The 21,371-nt window shown below is 49.3% G+C and overlaps 6 protein-coding genes across 6 annotated transcripts; 4 read left to right on the top strand and 2 right to left on the bottom strand.

Annotated features, from left to right (window-relative positions):
• The first annotated feature begins 218 nt into the window (after nucleotides 1-218).
• On the top strand, nucleotides 219-2,181 carry LOC101770451 (heavy metal-associated isoprenylated plant protein 35). Its single transcript, XM_004971119.3, has 3 exons — nucleotides 219-375; nucleotides 612-687; nucleotides 958-2,181. Exons 1-3 carry the CDS (start codon nucleotides 349-351, stop codon nucleotides 1,839-1,841), a joined length of 987 nt encoding a protein of 328 aa, XP_004971176.1. The 5' UTR covers nucleotides 219-348; the 3' UTR covers nucleotides 1,842-2,181.
• A 1,824-nt stretch (nucleotides 2,182-4,005) lies between these two features.
• On the top strand, nucleotides 4,006-4,749 carry LOC101770049 (rapid alkalinization factor-like). Its single transcript, XM_004971118.4, has one exon. It carries the CDS (start codon nucleotides 4,176-4,178, stop codon nucleotides 4,512-4,514), a length of 339 nt encoding a protein of 112 aa, XP_004971175.1. The 5' UTR covers nucleotides 4,006-4,175; the 3' UTR covers nucleotides 4,515-4,749.
• A 1,351-nt stretch (nucleotides 4,750-6,100) lies between these two features.
• Nucleotides 6,101-6,448, top strand: LOC101758827 (rapid alkalinization factor). The gene has a single exon (XM_004972271.1). It carries the CDS (start codon nucleotides 6,101-6,103, stop codon nucleotides 6,446-6,448), a length of 348 nt encoding a protein of 115 aa, XP_004972328.1.
• A 1,521-nt stretch (nucleotides 6,449-7,969) lies between these two features.
• LOC101769644 (major pollen allergen Art v 1) lies at nucleotides 7,970-8,684 on the bottom strand. The gene is made up of 2 exons (XM_004971117.2): nucleotides 8,553-8,684; nucleotides 7,970-8,459 (listed from the first exon to the last, which is right to left on the bottom strand). Exons 1-2 carry the CDS (start codon nucleotides 8,650-8,652, stop codon nucleotides 8,140-8,142), a joined length of 420 nt encoding a protein of 139 aa, XP_004971174.1. The 5' UTR covers nucleotides 8,653-8,684; the 3' UTR covers nucleotides 7,970-8,139.
• Nucleotides 8,685-9,351: 667 nt separating this feature from the next.
• LOC101769242 lies at nucleotides 9,352-14,580 on the bottom strand. Its single transcript, XM_004971116.2, has 13 exons — nucleotides 14,178-14,580; nucleotides 13,131-13,314; nucleotides 12,975-13,043; nucleotides 12,734-12,832; nucleotides 12,193-12,272; nucleotides 11,886-12,114; nucleotides 11,336-11,731; nucleotides 10,597-11,255; nucleotides 10,146-10,230; nucleotides 10,020-10,071; nucleotides 9,875-9,924; nucleotides 9,766-9,813; nucleotides 9,352-9,681 (listed from the first exon to the last, which is right to left on the bottom strand). The coding sequence occupies exons 1-13, from the start codon at nucleotides 14,447-14,449 to the stop codon at nucleotides 9,505-9,507; spliced, it is 2,400 nt and encodes a 799-aa protein (XP_004971173.1). The 5' UTR covers nucleotides 14,450-14,580; the 3' UTR covers nucleotides 9,352-9,504.
• A 1,225-nt stretch (nucleotides 14,581-15,805) lies between these two features.
• Nucleotides 15,806-20,241, top strand: LOC101758416 (potassium transporter 6). The gene is made up of 7 exons (XM_004972270.1): nucleotides 15,806-15,985; nucleotides 16,105-16,573; nucleotides 16,694-16,744; nucleotides 16,861-17,121; nucleotides 17,249-17,301; nucleotides 17,423-17,792; nucleotides 19,418-20,241. Exons 1-7 carry the CDS (start codon nucleotides 15,806-15,808, stop codon nucleotides 20,239-20,241), a joined length of 2,208 nt encoding a protein of 735 aa, XP_004972327.1.
• The last annotated feature ends 1,130 nt before the right edge of the window (nucleotides 20,242-21,371 follow it).

Genomic DNA, 21,371 nt, shown 5'->3' with positions numbered 1-21,371 from the left:
AAGAAGGAAGAGCACTAGCACCGAACCATCACCACCTCCATACGTTTGGTTTCACTTTGACAGCCATCTTTACCTCCTCTCCAAGCCTCAAAGGGTGTGTGTGTGTGGTGTGCCGTGTCCATTTGTAAAGCCGCCTCTCCTAGTCACGAACCGACTCAAAAAATCACAGGGCCAACGAAACCCCCACTACGCTTCTCTGTAGGGAGGCTGTTCCGATTCCTTTCGCTCGTTAAACTAGTGGGTGGTATAAAATCTCGCCGAGCCCTTCCCCACAGTTCACGACTCCACCACACACACTTTCCCCTCCTCAGCTCTCTCGCCTCCTGCGAGCACCTTCGCCTCGCTCTCATGGCCTCAGAGCCTATAGAGTGCCAGGTACCAATATTCTCTCTCTCTTTGGGCCTGAATTTCAGTAAATGTTTTGACCTTTGAGAGCAATTCTTGTGGTCAGCAGTCTGATTCTTGCTCAGAGGATCGCTGTTGGGTCACTGATCTTTTCTTCTTCTTTGTCGTGATGGTGTTCTTTAGGGCTAGTGGTTCATGGTCTGTTCTTTCAATTGATCATCTCAGCGTGCTCATACTCTGTCGGTTTGTGATGTCTCCTGTTCCAGGTCGTGGTGCTGAGGGTGTCCATACACTGTGAGGGATGCAAGAAGAAGGTGAAGAAAGTGCTCCAAAATATTAATGGTAAGTCTTGTTTGATCTCAGAATTGTATGCAGAACAGTCTCTCTTACCATTCAGTTGCGCATTTTTCAGCCGCCTTCCAGAAAAATTCCTCATGTCGCAAAAGCTTGCTGTATTGAATTGAATTGGTATTTCATCACACTGAGTACCTGATACTAGGTAGCTTTGTTAGCAAGCAAGTGCCTCGTTTATTTCTACGAAATGAACATCCAGAATCCATGACAGTAAAGCGAAGACGGCCATCCTGAAATCGTGTTCTTTTGATCTTGAAGGCGTGTACCGATGCGAGATCGATGCCAGGAGCAACAAGGTCTCGGTGACGGCATCGACGAAGCTCGATCCCTACATCATCGTTGCCAAGCTGCGTAAGTCCGGCAAGCAGGCCGACCTCTGGCCCGAGCAGCCGCAGCCGCAGCCTCCTGCAGAGAGCCAAGAGCCCAAGAACCAACCCGACGAGCAGAGCAAACACAGCGAACCTGCGGAGAAGCCGGGCGCCGACAACAACGAGGCCGCCGCGGCAGAGCCGAGCAATCCCCAGCCTCCACCGGAGCTTAAGCAGAGCGCCGCAGGCGAGACCCCAAAGCCGGCGCCAGAGAGCAAAGAAGCCTCCGGCGCCAATGCGAACGCCGGCGGCGAGGCCGCGCCGGCAGCAGAGCCGCAGCATCACCATCAACCCAGTGAAGTGAAGGGGAAAGCGAGGCAGCAGCCGCCGCCGCCGGAGCTGGAGAAGCAGCCGGTCGACGCCCGGGTGACGGTGGAGTACGACCGGGGCGTCGGCGGCGGCTACGGGAACCACATGCCGGCGCCGCAGCACGTCGTGATGAGCTACAACCAGGCGCGGCCGAGCATGAGCGCGTCCTACTACGCCCCCGCGCCGGCGCCGGCGCCGATGGCGAGGCCGGGGCCGTCGCAGGGCTACATCGACGAGCACTACACGCCGTCCTACTACGGCCGGCCGTCTTCGAACGAGCCGTACTACTACAACCCTCCGCCGCCTCAGCCGTCACCGTATCGCTACCAGTACCAGCCTACCCCGTCGTCGGAGGACTACTACTACTACAGCGCGCCGCCGCAGAGGAGCGCCTTCTCGCCGCCGCGGGACGGCTACGGCGACATGTTCAACGACGAGAACGCCAATTCTTGCAGCGTGATGTGAAGGCAGGAAAGAAGAAGCTTGTAGTTTCACTGCTCCGTAATCAAGCACGGCTATGTGTAATATGTCTTTAGACGTTAGAATTAGTAGACGTAACCAATGTAGTAGCACTGCTCGGGCTTCATGGCGCTACAATAAGATGAGCGGAGCTTGAATGCTTGACGCACGAGAGGGAGAGCGTGAGGGGCTGATGGAACAGCTCTGGTGTGTTGTGCTACACATCAGAGCAATTTTGTAACATTTGACTTGGTTAAACTGGAGATATTCAGTCTCTTAAATTCCAGTTGGGAACTTTGTACAGAAAATACGAGCAAAGACACGATCTAGTATGCATCTTTGTTAACCTGTGAAACTTGCGTATGATATTATCCTATGTCAATCAACCAGCAGGCTAATTAACAGAGTATGTTTCAGAAGTAGGATGCTTCTGTCTAAAGATCCCTTTGAGAAAGGATAGCTCAGTTAACTCCAATTTAAAGTTACTTCGAAGTGCTCAAAAGAACTGAACGAGCAGTCTTTAACTTTTTCATTTGAAACTTGCTACTGCTCCTAATATTTGTTTCAGAGCGTTGGGCTTCGGGCATGATGCATTGACCCTGAACCGACCTGAATGGAAGACAACAGCGGCAGACAAGCTGTGACCCCGGATAAGCTTGCCCCCAGCAAGTACCATGCAGAATGCAGTAAAGAGATGGCGGCTCAAACAACAGCAAGCAGGCTCATGAGACGAGCCTGATGTGGGGTCTAGATGGCGGCCGAAACCAAAGCACAGGGACCTGTGATCTCTGAATATTCTTGGCAGCTTAGTACTAATAGGATACTGGAGTGGAGCAGAGGCCTCTGCTTTGGAATTGCCCGAGGGACACCAATTATGGATTCCAGAGTGCGGTTAGTTAACTGATACCGATGGTTGTGCGCTCTTCTTCACCATCCCCATGAAAGCGAAGTGAAAGCAAACGGGCTACTAGTACGTTAACATAAGCGTTTCTTTAACACAAAGCAAAGCTGGCGTGAAAACTGCTGTCCTAGTCTGCCATTTAGGCAGCAGGGAAAGCTAGTTTAAGCTTGTAAGCATGGTGCCCAAGGCCTAGCTGCTCTCGATTAGGGAGGTCAGCTGGTCACTGTCTGAGAAGTACAGGGCCAAATTTTTTTTCCCCTCTCGCTGAATAAGCATGAGTCAACTCAGAACATCAACAATAGTGCTACTTATTTCAAAATGAAAGTTCTAGTTGTCATGAGCTTCGGCAGTCGTCATTGTAGCTTTATTGCCTGCGGTCCGGAAATTTAAACGGAAAAAATATTTTATACTAATATTCTTCTGGAATTAGAGTAAAGTTAACCGCATAATCTAGGAACATCTTCTCATTCAGGCCGCGTGGCAAAGGTAAGGAGCGGGCCCAAAAAGTGGAGCCCAGAAGATAGCGAACCTGATCTGAAATTTAGGCTCAGCCCAAAAAGGTGTAGTCGTTGAAGTGCTGGGCTGTTAGAAAAAGATCAGCAGTCTAACAACACTCTGGGCTTCCTCAACACATACGGTTATTTGGGCCTCTGATGGGCTTAACACTCTGGGCTTCTTCCACAACTGCAAAATGGCGCATTATGCTGTTCTTAAAAGGGCGCATCATGAACTCATTCTGAAACATAGGATCTTTGACCTTTTCCTCTTTCGCACCGATGAGCACGAGCTGTTGTTGCTAGTGCAATGCTTCAATACGTATAATCACTGCGGTGAAGTGAGCAGGCCAAGGTTTTTTTTTTCGAATAATGAGCAGTCCAAGATTCACGCAACGGCCAGCCGGGCATGTCCCAGCAGTCCCATTTGAATAACCGAATCTAGCTAAGCAGCAGCATATGCAGATGTCAGGGGGGTGACTGATGAGCAGATCTGATGAGCAGATGAGACAGGGGAACTAGGGCTAGCCGTTCGTACTCATACCCCAGAGCTCAGCTGGAGCTGGAAGCATACATCCAAGCAGGATATGGTAAGAAACGGGGCGCCGGCACGTGCTCCCGGCCCCCGACGTGCCTGCCAGTGCCAGGCGCGACCGGTGCAGGTGCAGCTCCGGCCTCATGTCATGTGCGGCGCGCGCGGGCGCGGACAAGGCGCCTCCCCCGTATATTAGTGCCGGCGTGGCAGGCGTGCCATGTTGCCATGTTGCCCCTGGGATCGGGGTCCTCATCGTCCACGATCGCCGCCCACATTCATTAGCCGTTTGGCCTCCTTGGGAAAATCCCACGAGTAGGGAGAAAGAGCTAGAGCGAGCGCAGGGCCGCCGCCGGCTGCAGCGAAGGGGAGGCAGCACAGCAGGCGCGCTTCGGCCGGCCACCGAGCCGGCAATGCCGCCGCCGCCGAGCCGCGCCGCGCTTGCGGTGGTCGTGGCGCTCTTGCTGGCCGTGGCCGCGTCGCGAGCGTCCGGCCAGACGACGGCGGTGGTGGATCCGGATAGCTGGGTGGTGCCCGCCGACGACCGTGGCGCGGCGGGCACGGTGGAGGAGTGCGCGGGCGGCGCGGCGAGGAGGGAGCTTGGGAACGGCGGGTACATCAGCTACGACGCGATGAGCCGGGGGCGGGTGCCGTGCTCCTACCGCGGCGCGTCCTACTACAACTGCCGGCCGGGCGGGCCGGCCAACCCCTACTCCCGAGGCTGCTCCCAAATCACCCGCTGCAGAGGCTAGCGGCTTGGGTTTCATCGTCTCAGGTTCTTGCAGCAGCAGCTAGCTTGTAAGGGAAACCTGTTTCTTCTTCGCTTCTCCTTTCTTGTTCTATAGCATCTGGGTTTTGGGAGGTGGATCAAGCTTCTTCTTGCTCCCATATATTCTTGTAATTGGCATTGGTAGGCGACATGTGAGAGCTCCTCTTCGTTCTCATTACATTCTTCGTCCATACAAATTGCTTGTTCAAGCTCCCATACTAGCTTTGTTGATCCGATCCCTTCTAGGTTGCTTATTAATTCAGATGGAATCTGATCGACACGCAAGTGTGGTCCTGATCTTGTCCTGTTATGCACAGGCACGATTCCTTTCACATGGAATCGATCTGATCAGTTCGTGCACCGACACTCTTTTCCTGTACAGATCAGGGAGAGAGAGAGAGAGAGTGGAGACAGATTCAGAAGCAGCAGTAGCATGCTTTGCAGAGCTCGAGAAGCGGAGTGCTTGCCGTGACCCCTGGATATGAAGTTGAATTCGAATTTTGCTGCAACGTTCGTCGATTTTATTTTCTTTTTTGCTGGAACGGATTCAAATTTTGCTATTTTCCATTTTCCAGTGAAACCCAAGTAATTATCTACGGGCCATTAAGCGTTGCTCCATCGAGCTGCGCAGGTCTATTCTTTCCGCAGCGCGTCCTCCATGCAGCAGGCAGGACTGAACCGAAGAACCCGTCGTCATGTGGCCTAGTGGGCTGAGACCCAATCTAAAACAAACCCAGCCCACGTGCAATTCCTATCCCCGTTTCAACCGAACCCATCGCGCCCGATGTGCGGTTATCGGAATGTCTTTCTGGGCCATGTTTTTCAACAGCAAACAATGTGGGCCGGATTGGCAAGAATACTGGGCTCGGCCATGCAGACACGCCCTCTCTCTCCATCTCACAAAGCAGTCAGCACGATTGCAGCTCTCAAGTCAACTGTAACAAGCCTATAAGCTCCTCCCCTAGAGGTTCCAGGCCAAAAAAAGTCAATACAGTGCCACCAGAGTTTACAAATAGGCAATCCCTTCAAGTCCTTACAAAAACATGTTGGTGTTTTTGGCTCAAGACCAGGTAGTTTACAGATAGGGTCATGGCTTCTGCGAACACATTTTAGGTGTATATATTTGCTGTAAATCACAACTCACCATATCGTTCGGACGGGAAATTCCTGTATCGTTCGGTATCGTTTTCGTACTTATTTGTTAAAATTATAAGTATGGAAAAATTCCTAACCTGATCGTTTTCATTTTCTGTATTGCAGCACCATTTCCCTTTCATCCTATGTTTTCAGTTGTAAAGAAAATAATATGCACACCTACATTTGAGTTAGAAATGATTGAATATTCCCAGTAATTTTATATGGTTGATACTAGGGATGGTAGGTAGTTGATACCAGTATCAGATCTGGAGGTGCTGCGTGTAAAGAGGGTTAAGATTATTAATTGCGAATTTCCACATGCCCTTACCTTGTTCAAAAGCGAATCTTCTCTTCTTCTTTTTAACCAACTCCTCGGATCTTTAAAAGTTTGCTAGCGCTGCCACTGGCACACAGGCAGAAACGACGCAGACAATGCAAGGCCTGCAGCAGCAAGCAGCCGGCCGGGTGCACGCGATGCCACCGCCACGGAGCCGCGTGGCGCTCGCGGCCGTCGTCGCTGCAGTGCTCCTCCTCGTCGCAGCCAGCCCGCCGCGGGGTGCCGCCGCCCACGGCATGGCCTGCAGCACGGGCACGGTGGGCGAGTGCGCGATGGGCAGGAGGAGGGAGCTGGGAGGGAGCGGCTACATCGGCTACGGCGCGATGAGCGCCGGCAACGTGCCGTGCTCGTACCGCGGCGCGTCCTACTACAACTGCCGGCCGAGCGGCGCCGCCAACCCCTACTCCCGGGGCTGCTCCGCCATCACCCAGTGCAGGGGCTAGCGGCCGTCGAGCAGGCGAGGTGACCTGGCCGGGTTCATGGCGGCACGGTCTCATGAACGCTAGCTCCACGTACTTTTGCACCTTGTAAGACAAAGCCTCCTAGCTCTTTTTTTTCCCCTTTTTGTTTCAGTTTTGATTTTTGGTGGTGGTTTCTGTAGCTGGATTGAGATCCATCAATTGACATGGAGCGAGACGATTCTTGCTCTATAATTCATTTGTTGTATTTGGCATTTGTAGGCAAAACGAATACCTGATTCGTTCGTGTAATATAATGCTCAGTCATGGCTCTCAGCTTGGTCTTTTTCTTGTTTCGGGCGATATAGTTCCTCTCACTACGAGCTACCAGTCTTTCGTTTGAACTTTTGAATTTTTGATGGTCAACAGCGGCTCGTCAACATTAGTTTGCAAACGGCTAGGAATTCATCAAGTTTTGCTAAAAGAAAAGGGAGGGTTAAACAGAGACATATATAGGTTAGTTTATCTGAAATACTGAGTTCTGTTTTGGAACAATGAAATGCTTGCACATTTATTTAAAAAAAAAAGAAACGCTTGCACATTATGTCAATTGTCAAGAACAATTGCCGTTTTGTAGTGTCATATGTTTCAAGCTGTATACATGAAAATGCTGAAGGTACAGCGGACGTTTTCGCTAAACGCAATAACTAAGCACGATTCCGGCCAACAGGTCAATACGGTAAGCCTATAAGCTTCTTCCCTCGATCGAGGTTATAGGACAAGATAGTCAAAAAGGTGGCAGGAGGCGGATCGACCTATAAGGGTTCTGCCATGTTAGAAGTACGGACACAATGCATGAACCTCGTGCAAAATTGCTTCTGTAGAAAGGAAGTGGTCTAATAATCTTATCCATGTTAGGATACAAGTATACAACCAGGAACCATTTTGAGTCGAAGGAGGCTCAAGCACCACACAAGAATGTTGGGAAAATATAAGAACTCTTGTAATGCAAATTCGAGTTGAAGGTAGCTCAGTTTATAAGGAAGACTTGAAACATTTTATTATTTGTATAAGGGCTTAGGGATATATCCTAAGAGGGAAAATACTTGAAACGAGTGTTGGGAAAAGCGGAGCCTTTTTCGGACAGGCTGCGCTCGATAAACAAGTGCCAAGTGCCCCCCCACATGTCACTGACACAGCGGAGGAGTGAAATCATTGGGATTCTGTTCACACGCAGGATGCAGCATTGCAGCTACAGCCCACTACACTACTGTCAGTATTTGCACCGACACTCTTTGCATTCGTGCTGTGCATTCCTTTTGAAGTCCAGATCGGAGTGGTGACAGACTGAAAGCTGAAGGTGGTTTCTGACTTTCGAGGCCAGGAGGCCTGACTAGAAAGCAGCGATCGGTTTCCCATGTTCCAACCATTGTTGGACTAATCCAGAAAGGCATGACCGTGATCCGAGGGCGAGCAGGAATCTGTGTAGTTCAGCTCCAAGCTCCTACTGGAGTAATGGGCAAATCATCGATCGATCACAGGCAACTGGCCGGACTGAGCAGGAAACTGAGCATGTCCAGATCGTATTGTCGATTGAAAGCACATGCTCTCGCATTTAAACAAGACGCTGGGCCTTCGCCATGAAAATATTCATGGATAAAAACTTACTAAATTACTGTCATGCGATTGCAGTTACAGTACGTTCTGCTTTTATTCCGTCGAACGTGGATCTACCCTTAAAAATTCGGTTGGATTTCCTGGGTGTGACGGAGGGACGGTGGCTGTCTCCCACCGGCCGGCGGCTCTTCCCCGCCGGACGGCGGCTCTTCTTCTCCCGGCGGCGATGGCCACCTGCACTGGAAGACACACACGCAGATTCTTCTATTCCAGACCCAGTCGATGTCGACGCCGGGGTCGGCGGCGCTGCGCTTCCTCGTCGCGCAGTGCCCGCCGGTGCCGAGCCTTTCGTGCACGCACGAGCTCGCACAGTTCAGATTGTTCACGCACCTGCCATGGAAAAACCTGTTCTGCGTTGTGCACATGTATGCCTCCGCACCTATGTACGTACAAACATAAACCTTGTCAGGAAATTTAAATTCGCAGAAATTTCGCGAGAATATATGAAAACAACAAGGGTTGTTTTACTTACAATAGGCCACGAGGAGCAAGGCCAGGGCGAAGACAGCAGGAGCTGCTACTTTCCTGTTGGACGCCATGGCAGTTTGGTGCGGAGAAAAGGGCATACACATGTTCAAGATTTAGAGGGGTTGCTTTGGCCCTAGGCCTATCCTGTGGATAGCAAAACGGCAAAACCCAAATGTTGGATACTATACAATTTATTACTACCCTTGTTTTATGAAATATTTTATGGTTTTTTCCTGTGGATATAATAAAGTAGTAGTTTTTTGCTGTATGGTCAAAATAAATAGTATAGTTTTTTTTCCTGTGGATATAATAAAGTAGTAGTTTTTTTTCCTCTGGATACGGAAAAGCAACTGGTGAATGGATACGCAAAATATAAATGCACGCAACATAGTCCAAATACAGTCAAATATGCTCGGTGTACTGATTTCCGGAGACACCGACAACATGACAAGGCGCGAGTAATTCCTAGACACACGACCTGTCGGTTTTGCACGTTACAGTAGTCCAGTTTGTTCTTGGACTTCCATTCACTTCAATTGCTGTGTGTTATACTGTTATTACACTTCAATTCTGGTACTGCAGCATTCCAATTTGTTATTCTTGAGGAACTATTATACTTCAGTTATTACAATACCAGAATTGTAGCCAAAGATTTTGTCTCAAAATATTTAGATTTGTCGTCAAAATAAATATATTTGCAGCCAAAGATTTTGTCCCAAAATATTAAGATTTGTAGCCAAATAAATAGATTTATAGCCAAAGATTTTGTCCCAATATTTAGATCTTACTGCACACTTTCAGAGCATGACTAAGAAGTTTAGCATTTAAACAATATATATTGAGTTTTTTTTAATCAGAACAATATATAGAGATATTCCAGGTATTAACTACATACACTGCTGTCATGCTGTGATATCACCAGCATTGCAGGTTATTCTTTTCTGCAACTTGTTGTTTTAGACAAGCTGGACTACTGCCGCTATTCGCAGGGCGCCAGCCTGGAGAAGATCTGCAAGCTCATCAAACAATATAGCAGTGCGCCAGCCCCAGCCCTTTGGGGCTTTTGGTAGCAGCGTCCCAGCCTGCTTCAGGCTTCCAAATATCATGACCTCTCTCTTTGATGGACAGATGAGCTACGAGCAACAAACAATTTTGCAAATTAGGACATACACAATACCTCAATAGAAGATGAGTTGATGAAAAGTGGGTATAAGCACCTGATACCGAGCAGTAACCTTTTCCCGAGGGTCAACATACATGTGGACCTAAGGAATAAGTTTATCAGTTAATTTGACCATAAACCAATGAATTCAGTAAATCACTCACCTTCCTCAAGGGGTCTAAAAACTCAGCCTTGCGTCGGTGGAGAAAAAGTCCTGTATTGCCAGTTAAATTTGTACAAGGCATATTATTATACTTGGACAGTCAGGCAAGAGGTAAGCTTGTGAGGACATGGTAATAAAAAGAATACCAAGGGTGCGTCGTCCATGAGGATCCTCATCATTGAATGCCTGAACACTCACCTGCAAATGGGTATACCACTTAACTAGATTTAGGCCATTAGAAGGATGTATAGATTTAAGACAACAAAGCCAACCTTCCACAGAGAGCCTGCATAAAACACTTCAGTCGAATGTTTCACCTGACCATCAGCAAGTCTGTGCACATCCTCGAACTCAACTCTGTGAACAGCAATAAGCTGGTCAAGCCATGCCAGAAACAAGGAATCAATGTGCACATCTAATTGTAAGCCTTTACTGCCTAAAGATGATAAAAGGTAAATAGCAGAACATTTGTTGGCTAGCCTTATCATTTTTCATGAGAAAATTTATTTTCTTTTTCATATTCCTGCCATGGCACATTTATCAACAAGGCAACAAGCCAACTGGTAACCTAGAAATAAACTCAAGCTTTTAGATAGCTTGAGAGATATTACTTGACATTCAGGAAAACGAAATAAATAATAACTCAAGTTTTTCCTGGAATACTGTTCAATGAGGTGTTGTTTGATGATAGAATTGCAGATACAGAAAAATAAGTAACCTTACCCAAAGCGGAAAGGAGGAAAATGGCTAAGCGGTGTTTTCATGTCTAATGATATAGTTGCATCCTCTGCAGTTTCCCAATCCGACCCAAGTTCATGCTCCTTTGACTCCTGCATCTGGACAGAAGAACCACCTGGAGTAGAAACAGATGCAACACTGCGATATCTCGTCTGCACGCTGGTCTCAAATATGCTTTCAGCCTGCTGATGAACAACATTGCTTTCTTGGCTAAGATTAACCAATGCAGTTAGGCCATCCGCTGAAATATCTCCATTGCGGTCAATTCTAGGTTCTGATTCATCATTGGCAAATTGCTGACCATTTCTTGAACCAAGCCCATAAGGGACACGGGAGAAGACATAACGTGTAGGAGCCCAAGCTGCACCAGGCACATTTGAGTTCCCTCTCCCAATACCAGCAAGTCCATCGACTGCTCCTCTTACATTAACACGGACAGGCCCAAGCCCACCATTGCCATCACCCTGGGCATCTGCGAGATAGATATTACCTATGGTACCAGAAGCACTGCTCCGGTCATTTTCCTGCCTGTAGTGTGTATGCGAGCTCACATATGCTTGCTTGCAAGCACAAGAACTACTCGTAAGGCAACAGTTTCTGCAAGTATCAGCAACTATTGCTTGCACTCTGTGACACAGAAGCATCTGCAGTAACAAAAGCATCAAGTTCTATAAACCATCATAAAAGGAACACTGTACTACAAGGCAGAAATTAGACTACAAACCTGTAGCCAAAGACCATCATTGACAGCTTTGCAAGGGAATCCGAATTCTTCAAGTTGCTTTCGAACGCTTAACAGCGCATCAAATGACATGTTGCAGTAGAGAAGAGAACCCCTCTCAAATATATTCATAAAAGCATTATATTCATCACTAGATAAACAAGAGCCTCCCCTAATGCATCTAACTTGCCGCCGTCCAACGACCCTACCACCCCAAAGTGGTGCATTGGGCCTTCCCCACTCAGTAGGAACAACCCCACTACTGGAAGTTCTTGAGAAATAATTCTTAGTTTGCTCACTAGAAAGCCAGATGTTTTCATTAAACTGATATGAAGTACTTTCTCCAGATGGTCCTCCTGTAGAACAATCGTTCCCCATCCTCTTGGAAGCTTCACCATTCTAAATTCAGAAAAACAGCAGGGTCATGCTTCAGCTAAATATAGTTATTTGTGATGACAAGGAAAAAATGCATAGCATATCGAACAAAAGCAGAAATTTTGGGTGTCATCTTAGTCGTACAATGGGGGTATGGTATGATATTCCAGGGTATTACCGTGTCTGAAATAGCAATAATGTTATGGGCAATTTCATTCCCCAAGTTATCATGCAACTTTAAGTTCTGCAATTCAGACTCAATTAGCTGTTCCTCGCCAGGTTCATCCATTGGAGTCTTCCCCTTCCTCATGGAATGATCAGCATTTGATGAGCTTGTTTCATTCCCACTAACTTGTAACTCAAACATGGTAACCTTTGCAAGTAGAGTAAATAATGCTAGTTCAAACCTTCAAGTACCAAGATAAGTTGTTGTCACAAAAGGGGCTTGTAATATCATTCAGCGCACAGATAAACATAAAGCATACCGTTTCTCCTCATTCGGTACCCACAATTCATCAGACGTAAGGAGAGCATGCAAAGTTTGTGAAGAAAGCTTTGGTAGCACCTTTCAAGAACAAAACAAAAATAATATTGTGAGTAACAAAAAGGCCCAGCAATTCACAATTAACATAGAATATATATTGAATAACAAATCCCAGCCAAGACCATCCAAACATGTAAGCACTTGTGTTGATGAAAAGAAAAAACTAAACATATTCATATAATACAACATAGAATAGTTTTCTTAGTGAATTCTAAAAAAAGAATAGTTTTCTTAGCATTTTTGGTACACCAATGGCCTGTACAATCTCCATTTACTACAATATAACATCCACGCTACTCGATTCAAATACCAAAACAAATACTCAGTCAATTCATGTAATGCACAGCAAGAAATTTATAGAACTTAAGGCATGGGTGACATGGTCTTTAAATACCAATTTTTTTTAAAAAGATCTATAAGAATTAAAAAGTAAACAACAATATCCTGGATTTGACCAGAAAAAGTTCTTAAATGATACGTGCCTCTCGTAGTTCCAGTGTGGCACTTTGACAAAGATAACCCCAGCAAGCATTTCTGACACGTTCTCCATGACTACCATAATCTTGACTTTCAGCAAACAACTGTTGGAATAAGAAAAAGTTAATATGAAGATGAATGATCAAGGAGAAGAAAGCGAATAGTTTATTGTAAAATAAAGTTGATCTCATCAATCATCAAAGTATACAGATCCAAAGAAAAGCTACATAATAGTAATGAACTTGCCTGATATTGTAAAAAATTTGATGTCCAAAGCTCAGAAATAATAAAATCTGTACATATTGTACATAAGTCCTGCAATTGAACATATCATATGAGTCAAAACAACAAAGTGGAATGAGGCACAAAGGAAAATTACCAACTAAATAGCTAAACTTTCACCTGAAGATCCAGAAATGATGCGGCTGCGAGCACCCGAAATGCATTGTTATCATTAAGCTTGGGAGGCTGCCCATAAAGATATGCCAGTGCAATTGCGATTGCCTCTGAATCAACATTAGCATCATCTATGTGCAAGACCACTGTAGGTGCTCCAGCCTCCCTCCAAGGACCATGAAGCATATTCCTGCCAGTCATTTTTTATAAAGAATTTGTTAGTATTTTACTCATCTCTAATTACTTGTATGTCCTAGTAGGAAAAAATGTGAGAAAAGGGAAAAAAGGGAAAAGGTGTAGGAATGGAGTGAGCAAGATTCCTTTCGAATTTACTTTGGTTTTGCATATATCATGTAGAAATAAACGTAGCATCAAGCCAAAGTGCAGAGACCATAACCATCAGGATAACATCTAGTTGAATTGTATCACATAGGAGAAGAAAGAGGTCTCTAATTTTTCTCCTAAGAGTGACCAGGGAAATATGTGTGCACAAATCTGATAGGATCCCTAAAGGGAGGAAACTATGATTTCATTTTTAATGTACCACAGTCCACAGTACTGGTTGATGCCTATGCCCCCATCCACAAGTTCTGGCCTTGAAATCTCAAGGGAAACACTAGCTAGTAACCGATTTCTGTCAAATCATTTTTAGCTTCAACAATGATTCACAGCTTAAATGGGAATCCGGAAGTCTAAAGGAAGCAAACTAGGTTCAATTGTACCAAAGGCTTAAATATGATATCAACAAGAATGCCAGCCTACCCATAACAAATAGTACAAATTAAGGTCTTGGGGATTTTAAGGCTGTAATCGACATGATATTTGCACAATGGATAAGGTCGGATTCTTATTAAACATTTCGGTAGGGATCAAAGCACATGAAAATTTCTTAGGGAAGGGATCGAGACGTCCCAACGAAACAGACAAAAATGTCACTTAGAAATGCAATTAAGTACTCTAGGCAGTTGCAGACGATCAGATCGCAACAGACACTTCAATTCCCAACGAATCGAAGGCGGGAGGAGCGCCAGGGCTCTGCATTCGAGAGCTCACCTGAAGTAGGCGCTCCGGGAGAGGATGAGGCGGTGGAGGCTGTAGGTGGCGCCCATGGCCTCCACGACGACGTCGGAGAAGGCCCCGGAGCCGAACCCCTCCGCCTGGACGTGGTCGCAGAGCGCCGCGAGGTTGCAGTCCACCGGCCGAAGCTCCGCCGCGGCGACCGCCACCTCGTACGGCCGCGGCCCCGGCGGGGCGGCGGGGAGGGGAGCCGCCGGTGCAGCCCCCTCCTCCGCCGCCGGCGGGAGCGGCTGCGGTGGGGCGGCCATCGGGGGCCTGGGGCTAGGGTTTTAGCGGAGGCGTGTGACACGCCGCGTGTCGGTGGGATGGGGGAGTGATGAGGCGGGGCAGGGGTGGGGAGAGGCGAACGAGTCGGGAGGTTGAAGAAAGGCGAACGAGGAAAAAGGCGATCTCTCGGCTTTCGGGGAATGCGCCACTGTTATTGCCTACAATCGCGAGACGTTTCATGTTCTTCTATTTTTTTTCCTTGCCCAACAAGAGAGGTTTTCTTTGAGTGATCCACAATGTTTAGGTAAAGAAAACCAAACAATATAAATAGAAAGTATTTTATTTTTTAATGGCGTGTGCTATAATTTGTTGGATAGTGTTTGATGAATTGTGTTCGATAAAATAGTATTAATTTCATGTAATGGTGCAAAATCTTAAAGCGGATGATCGTAAGTTAACTGAACGAGCAAATTTTTTAAATACATATTTGTGAACTTGATCTCTTTATTACGACAGTACATGTGTAGGATCATACATTTTTTTCTCTCATTTACTAGCATGCCATTAGAGCATCATCAGTGCTGGTATGAATAGAGAGCATAAGTTTGTTCGGTGACACGGTAACATTCGATTGCTCCAGTGCAAAAGCTATTTTAGAAGGTCCGCGTATGGAGTTAAAAATGTAGAAAATGCAAGTTTTCACTCCCAATCTCTCTTCAGATGTTGCAACTATAGTTCATTCTCTCTCCCTCTAGTAAATAGAGTATTTTATTTGGCATGGTCCGAATCAAACATATGGCAGCAAGATTCGATGCTAATGGTGTGCCTCGTTCCCTCACAATTTGATTTTTGAGAGCATTGGTTACCTTATGATGTTAAAAATAAAAATTAAAACATATCTTACAACCTTTTGCTATCAATACCAGGTTTAAGATTTTAAGAAACGTATTATAATATATTCTTGTTTTTTTAAAAAATATGTACATTTTTTAATGAAGATTCTAATGAAATTGAGAAAAAAATGATTTGAGATCTTATAAAATGGCGGATGAGCATGTGGATCCCACTACTGGTACACATGGATCTCACCTGAACAATACGTGGATCCCACCTGAACAATACGTAGATCTCATGTGATGTCAGGATGCATGTAGATAGATAAGTGGGAAGGCGTAACGATTTGTACGTTTTTCAGCTGTGAAAACAAATCTGCCTACGTAAAAGGACAGCTGATGATCCCGATTTATACAAAGATTTTGTCCAACCGAAACGCGTAAAACAAACAATACCTTGTTGATGAGAGACGAAGAAACGAGGCTTCGATTTTCAGATCTTATAAACGGCGGATGAGCCTGGATTGCAGGGGCTAATCAGGGGCACACCTGCAACTTAGGCCGATGAAAGCGGTGCGGCTCGCGGACGACGACCTCATCCTCGAGGTCGGCGCCGAGAAGAGCCGTCCGGCCGGCGAGGTAGAGCACGATGAGACCGCCGGTGACGAGAGTGCTAGCGGCGCCGCCGGGCGTCAAACCTTCAGCTTCAGCCAGGCTTACAAGATGAGGCACCGCGAACCTATGGTACGTCGTCATCTAAGTTTCCTTCGTCCGTCCATGGCTGTTCTCATCTGTGACGGCTGACGTGATCTGCGGATTCCCCCGACTCGTTCTTCATCGCACGACATGGCAATGGCGTGCAGGTGTTCACGAAGTTGCAGACGATGCTGCTGGCGTACCAGTCCCTCGGCATCGTCTACGGCGACCTTGGCACGTCGCCGCTGTACGTGTTCTCGTCCCTGGTCCTGCCGGGCGCCGGCGAGCCGGACTTCCTGGGCGTGCTCAGTCTCATCCTCTGGACGCTCACCGTGATGAGCCTCGTCAAGTACGTGCTCATCGTCCTCCGCGCCGACGACCACGGCGAGGGCGGCACGTTCGCGCTCTACTCGCTCCTGCGCCAGCACGTGAACTTCAAGGGCGACATGCCGGTGCCCGTCACGCGGCATGCCTCCGACGCCGGCCTCAGGTTCCACGGCGAGAGGAGCGGGTCGCCGTCCAGGCTGCACCGGTGGCTCGAGGGCAGCTCGCTGCTGCAAGCCACTGTCACCTGCTTCGTGCTGTTTGGGACCTGCATGATGATTGGCGATGGGGCTCTCACTCCAGCCATCTCAGGTAATTTACACACGTCTTGCTACTCAATCGTCTCTGTTCGTCTGAATTCTGAAGTGCATTCAAGCAGCAGATCAGTTCTCATTCGGATTTCTCTGAATGTTTCATGCTCCGTTTGTTCAGTTCTTTCGGCCGTCCAAGGAATTCAATCGAGGTCTCCCAACATCAAACAAGGTAACAGTTAGTCAGTTACTTACCACAAAAGATTGATTGGTTATTTTCTGCTGTATTGATATCTTCTGACAGAAATTGTTTTATTGTCCAATTGGCAATCTGTTTCGCTGTTGCAGAGCATGTTGTCATATTGAGCGTGGTGATTCTGCTCCTGCTGTTCCTCGTCCAGCGATTTGGCACGAACAAAGTGAGCGCCTCGTTCTCCCCAATCATGCTCGTGTGGTTTGGATCCATCGCCGTGATCGGGGTGTACAACATAGCGAAGTACTATCCACCTGTTCTGAAAGCTGTATCACCGCATTACATATACTACTACTTCGCCAGGAACAAAAAGGTCGGCTGGGAGCAACTTGGAGCCATCATCCTGTGCATCACAGGTGAGAAATATAATCTACATTTGCTGCAAAGCTTCAAATTCCTGAGGAACTGACAATTTTTCCCTGTTCATATTTGATGAAATCTGAACATACGAGTATATGACTGAATGCTTGTGATCATAACCAGGTGCTGAAGCTATGTTTGCTGACTTGGGTCACTTCAACAAGTCATCAATCCAGGTAAACATGACTGACTGTATAGAATTGTTTCCGAGTTCTCCCACAAAAAATTTAACGTTTCTTACAAATTCATGCATTTCAAACATGTGTGCTTGTACTGATGTTTTTCCTTTCCCTGCAGGTGGCGTTTTCGACTGTAGTTTACCCATCCCTGATCCTCGCGTACTCCGGGCAAGCAGCATACCTGATCAAGCACCCCTCCGAGCTGAGCACAACGTTCTACAGCAGCATCCCGGGGCCTCTGTTCTGGCCGATGTTCGTGGTCGCCACTCTGGCCGCCATTGTTGCGAGCCAGGCGCTGATATCCGCCAGCTTCTCCATCATCCGTCAGTCCATGGCTCTTGGCTGCTTCCCTCGCGTCACCATTCGGCACACCTCGGAGGAGTACGAAGGGCAGGTCTACTGCCCGGAGATCAACTTCTTCCTGATGGTCGTGTGCATCGTGATCACTGTTGGGTTCGGTGGCGGACCCGAGATCGGCCGCGCCTTTGGTAACCAATTCACCAAGCCATTAACATTTTCAGTTTGCTTAAGCATTTTTTTTCTAGAATATGTAGGAGGGCTGCGTATCTTTGTATTAAGAAGAAGAGAATGTTCGAAACGTTACAACACGGGCTAACCGAGCACACGCACACGATTTGAATAACAGTGGCAACGCATCCACCCAACCAGTACAACCAGAGCGGCAAAGCATCCGCCCGAAGCAACCAACGACGATGACAAAGCATCCACCAGAGAAGAGGGGGCGGCAAAACATCTGCTAGACGACGATGACCAAAGCAACCCGGGTGAGGTGGACGAATCGAAGTGAAGGCAGGCACCCGACCGGAGATGACTTAGGGTGGCGTTCAGCAACGATCCTTGTAGTGACGGTAGCAAGAACCCGTTGAGCTTCCAAGACGACGCCTCAAGGGAAGGGGCGACGCCACTTGCACCGTCGTCGTCCGACCAACACAGTCAAGGCTTTCACCCGGAAGCTCGCCGTAGGGGAGGGAGAAGGGGGAATGAATGACACCTTCAAGAAGAGAAGCGGCGCCCGGGGGCGTTGCTGTCATTGACCCGCAAGCAGGCACAAGGCTTTCGCCTACACCCCGTTCCCTCCCCAGAAATCACAGCCGCCACTAGGAGCCGAAGAATGCCGTCACATAGCCAGTTGTTCGGTCCCCCTAGCCACCAGAGAGGGTTTGGGGGGGAGGGGGGCACCCGGCCTGCAGCTCCCCGCCATCGCCGCCCTCGTTGCTCGCCTCTGCTGAGCAGCAGCACATCCGGCTCCTCAGCTCCCGCGGATCGCGACCTCCTCCTCGCCGGCGCCAGGAAGGCCTCCATGGCCGCAACCGTCGTTGCCACCTGCTTAGGGTGGGGACGGCCACCCGGCCTGCAGCTCCCCGCCATTGCCACCCTCGTTGCTCGCCTCTGTCGAGCAGCAGCACGTTCGGCTCCTCGGCTCCCGTCGGTCGCAACCTCCTCCTCGCCAGTGCCAGAAAGGCCTCCATGGCCACAACCGCTGCCGCCACCTGCGGGAGGGGGGGCACCCGGCCTGGAGCTCCTCGCCATCGCCGCTCTCGTTGCTTACCTCTGCCGAGCAGCAGCACGTTCGGCTCCTCGGCTCCCGCTAGCCACGGCCACCTCCTCGCCGACGCCGGGAAGGCTTCCATGGCCGCAACCGCCACCGCCACCTACTCCCCTTCCACCGCCACCTGCTCTCGCCGTCTTGCTGCCGCATGCCGCACCGCTCGCCCGCAGCCTCCTTCTCCGCGCAGATCAGGCACCGGGATGGTCGGATCCGGCCACCAGGGCTCCGGATCCGCCACCCCTTGCCGCCACCGTCACCCTGACGGCGGAGCTGCTCCGCACAGTCCCCGCCCAGTACTGGCACACGCAGCCTAAGCGAGGAAGATGGGGCCCACGCGGGTTTCCGGCAGCCCCTCCGGTGGTGGCAGGGGAGGGGAGGAGAGGGAGGGGCAGCGAAGGCGGAGGCCGAGGTCGTGGGCACCGCCCGTGTCACCCGAGCGGGGACGACGCGGGGCTTCACTCCGTGTTTTTTCTGGGTACTTCGCTGCTTTAGTATTTGAATGATCTGAGAGCTTTGCTTTTGCTGCTTCTGTTTGATTTGCAGGTGTTGCAGTGATCTTTGTCATGCTCATCACCACTAGTCTGATGGCGATAGTCATGGATGTCATCTGGCGCGTGAACGCCGTATGGATCGCTACGTTCGCCGTGGCCTTCATCTCCATCGAAGGCGTGTACGGGAGCGCGCTGATGAACAAGTTCCGGGAGGGCGGCTGGGTGCCGTTCGCCATCGCGGCGCTGCTGTTGGTGCCCACGCTGTCGTGGACGTACGGGCGCAAGCTCAAGGCCGGGTACGAGGCGCGCCACGCCCTGGACGCCGCGGAGCTCGGCGCGCTGGCGACCCGCGCGAGGGCCCGGCGCGCGCCGGGCGCCTGCGTCTTCCTCACCGACCTGGTCAACGGCTTCCCGCCGATCGTGCGCCGCTACGCCGAGCACACGGCGTGCCTCCGCGAGCTCACGCTCTTCGTCACCGTGCGGGAGCTGCCGGTGCGGTCGGTGCTCCCCGAGGAGAGGTTCCTCGTCGCCAAGGAGCTGGGGCCCGCGGGGGTGTACCGCTGCGTCGTGCGGTACGGGTACATGGACAAGTACGACCTCGTCGGCGACGGCTTCGTCGCGTCCGCCGTTGCCGCGCTCAAGGGCGCCGCCGAGAGCGCCGAGGAGGCCGAGGCGATGGACTCGGCTCTCGGGGATGGGTACGTGGTCGTGTTTGGGAGGACGATCCTGCACATGGGCGGCGAGCACAACTGTTTCAAGCGGTTCGTGATCAATCACCTCTACAGGTTCCTGCAGAAGAACTTCAGGTCCAGCGTCTCCATGCTCAAAATTGACCATGCCAAGACCTTGCAGATTGGAATGCTCTACGAGATTTAACTGGGGTAGAAAAAAAATGAATTTTGTTCCCCCATGCTGTTTTGACGGAGAGGGGTAGATCATGACGAGAAATTCAGCATAGTGTTTTAGTTAATTCATAGATTTTTTTTTCCATCGTGATAGTGTGTTTAGCATGGTTGAGCTCCATTTTGAAAGCAGGAAACCAGCAGGAGGATATCATCTCTATCTAACTCCAGCACTTCAGCTGAATACAATTTCCAAGACGAGCAAAAAGCTCAATTTCTTCTCCAGCTCTCTCTCCTCCTACACCTACACTTATAAACCGATCGGCTTCATTCTTTTACCAACCATTTGGAATCGGTGAATGAATCCAAGAGGTAAAAGGTAGCGCGTGGAAAAAGATAAAGATCAAAGTCACGCACATTGACAACGAATGTAGTAAATGAAAGTAAACTCACTGCTACAGAACAAACCATCACCGCCGGTTTTATGTAAACCGGCAGTAATATCCTTTCAACGCCGGTTTAGAAGCAAATACGGACAATAACACTTATAACCGGCGGTGATGCTCAATTTCACCACCGGCATCACCGCCGGTTTTTAACACCAACCGGCGGTGAAACAAGACGCGGATCCGAAAAAACTTTTCAACCCACTTAACTTAACTCCCTTCTCACGTCCGCCACCCCCCCCCCCCCGACCCTCACCCCCCGGCCCCCTCAGCCCCACTCCCCACCCGCTCTCTCTCTCTCTCTCACTCGGCGGAGCCGCAGCAGTGGCGGGGCCGCCTCTCTCAAATCCAGGTGCACCACCTCCCTCCCACCCTCCCTCCCTCTCTCTCTCGATTGGCGACGGGGCTTCGGTGGGGCGTGCTGCCGGGGTGGTGGCGGCGATGGTGGGGTGGGGGTGTGCGGCAGGGGTAGCGGCGGTGGGGCGGCAGGGATTTTTTTTTTGTTTTTTTAATAAGCTAGAATCGGCGGTGATGGGGTACCCATCACTGCCGAATTGGATACGACGGATCCAAAACCGGCGGTGATGGAGTTTGAGGGCCGGTAGTGATGGCCTGTTCTCCAGTAGTGACCGAAACTGTGATCATATCTTTATAAGGGGAAAACAAAGAAAAACCGTACAGTAGCATTCTTCACTGCTAAAAGAACATTGAAAGTACT

This window comes from Setaria italica, chromosome V, assembly GCF_000263155.2.
Source record: "Setaria italica strain Yugu1 chromosome V, Setaria_italica_v2.0, whole genome shotgun sequence".
NCBI lineage: Eukaryota > Viridiplantae > Streptophyta > Magnoliopsida > Poales > Poaceae > Setaria > Setaria italica.
Note: the sequence above shows the minus strand (reverse complement) of the source record. Positions and strands in the feature narration are given on the sequence as shown.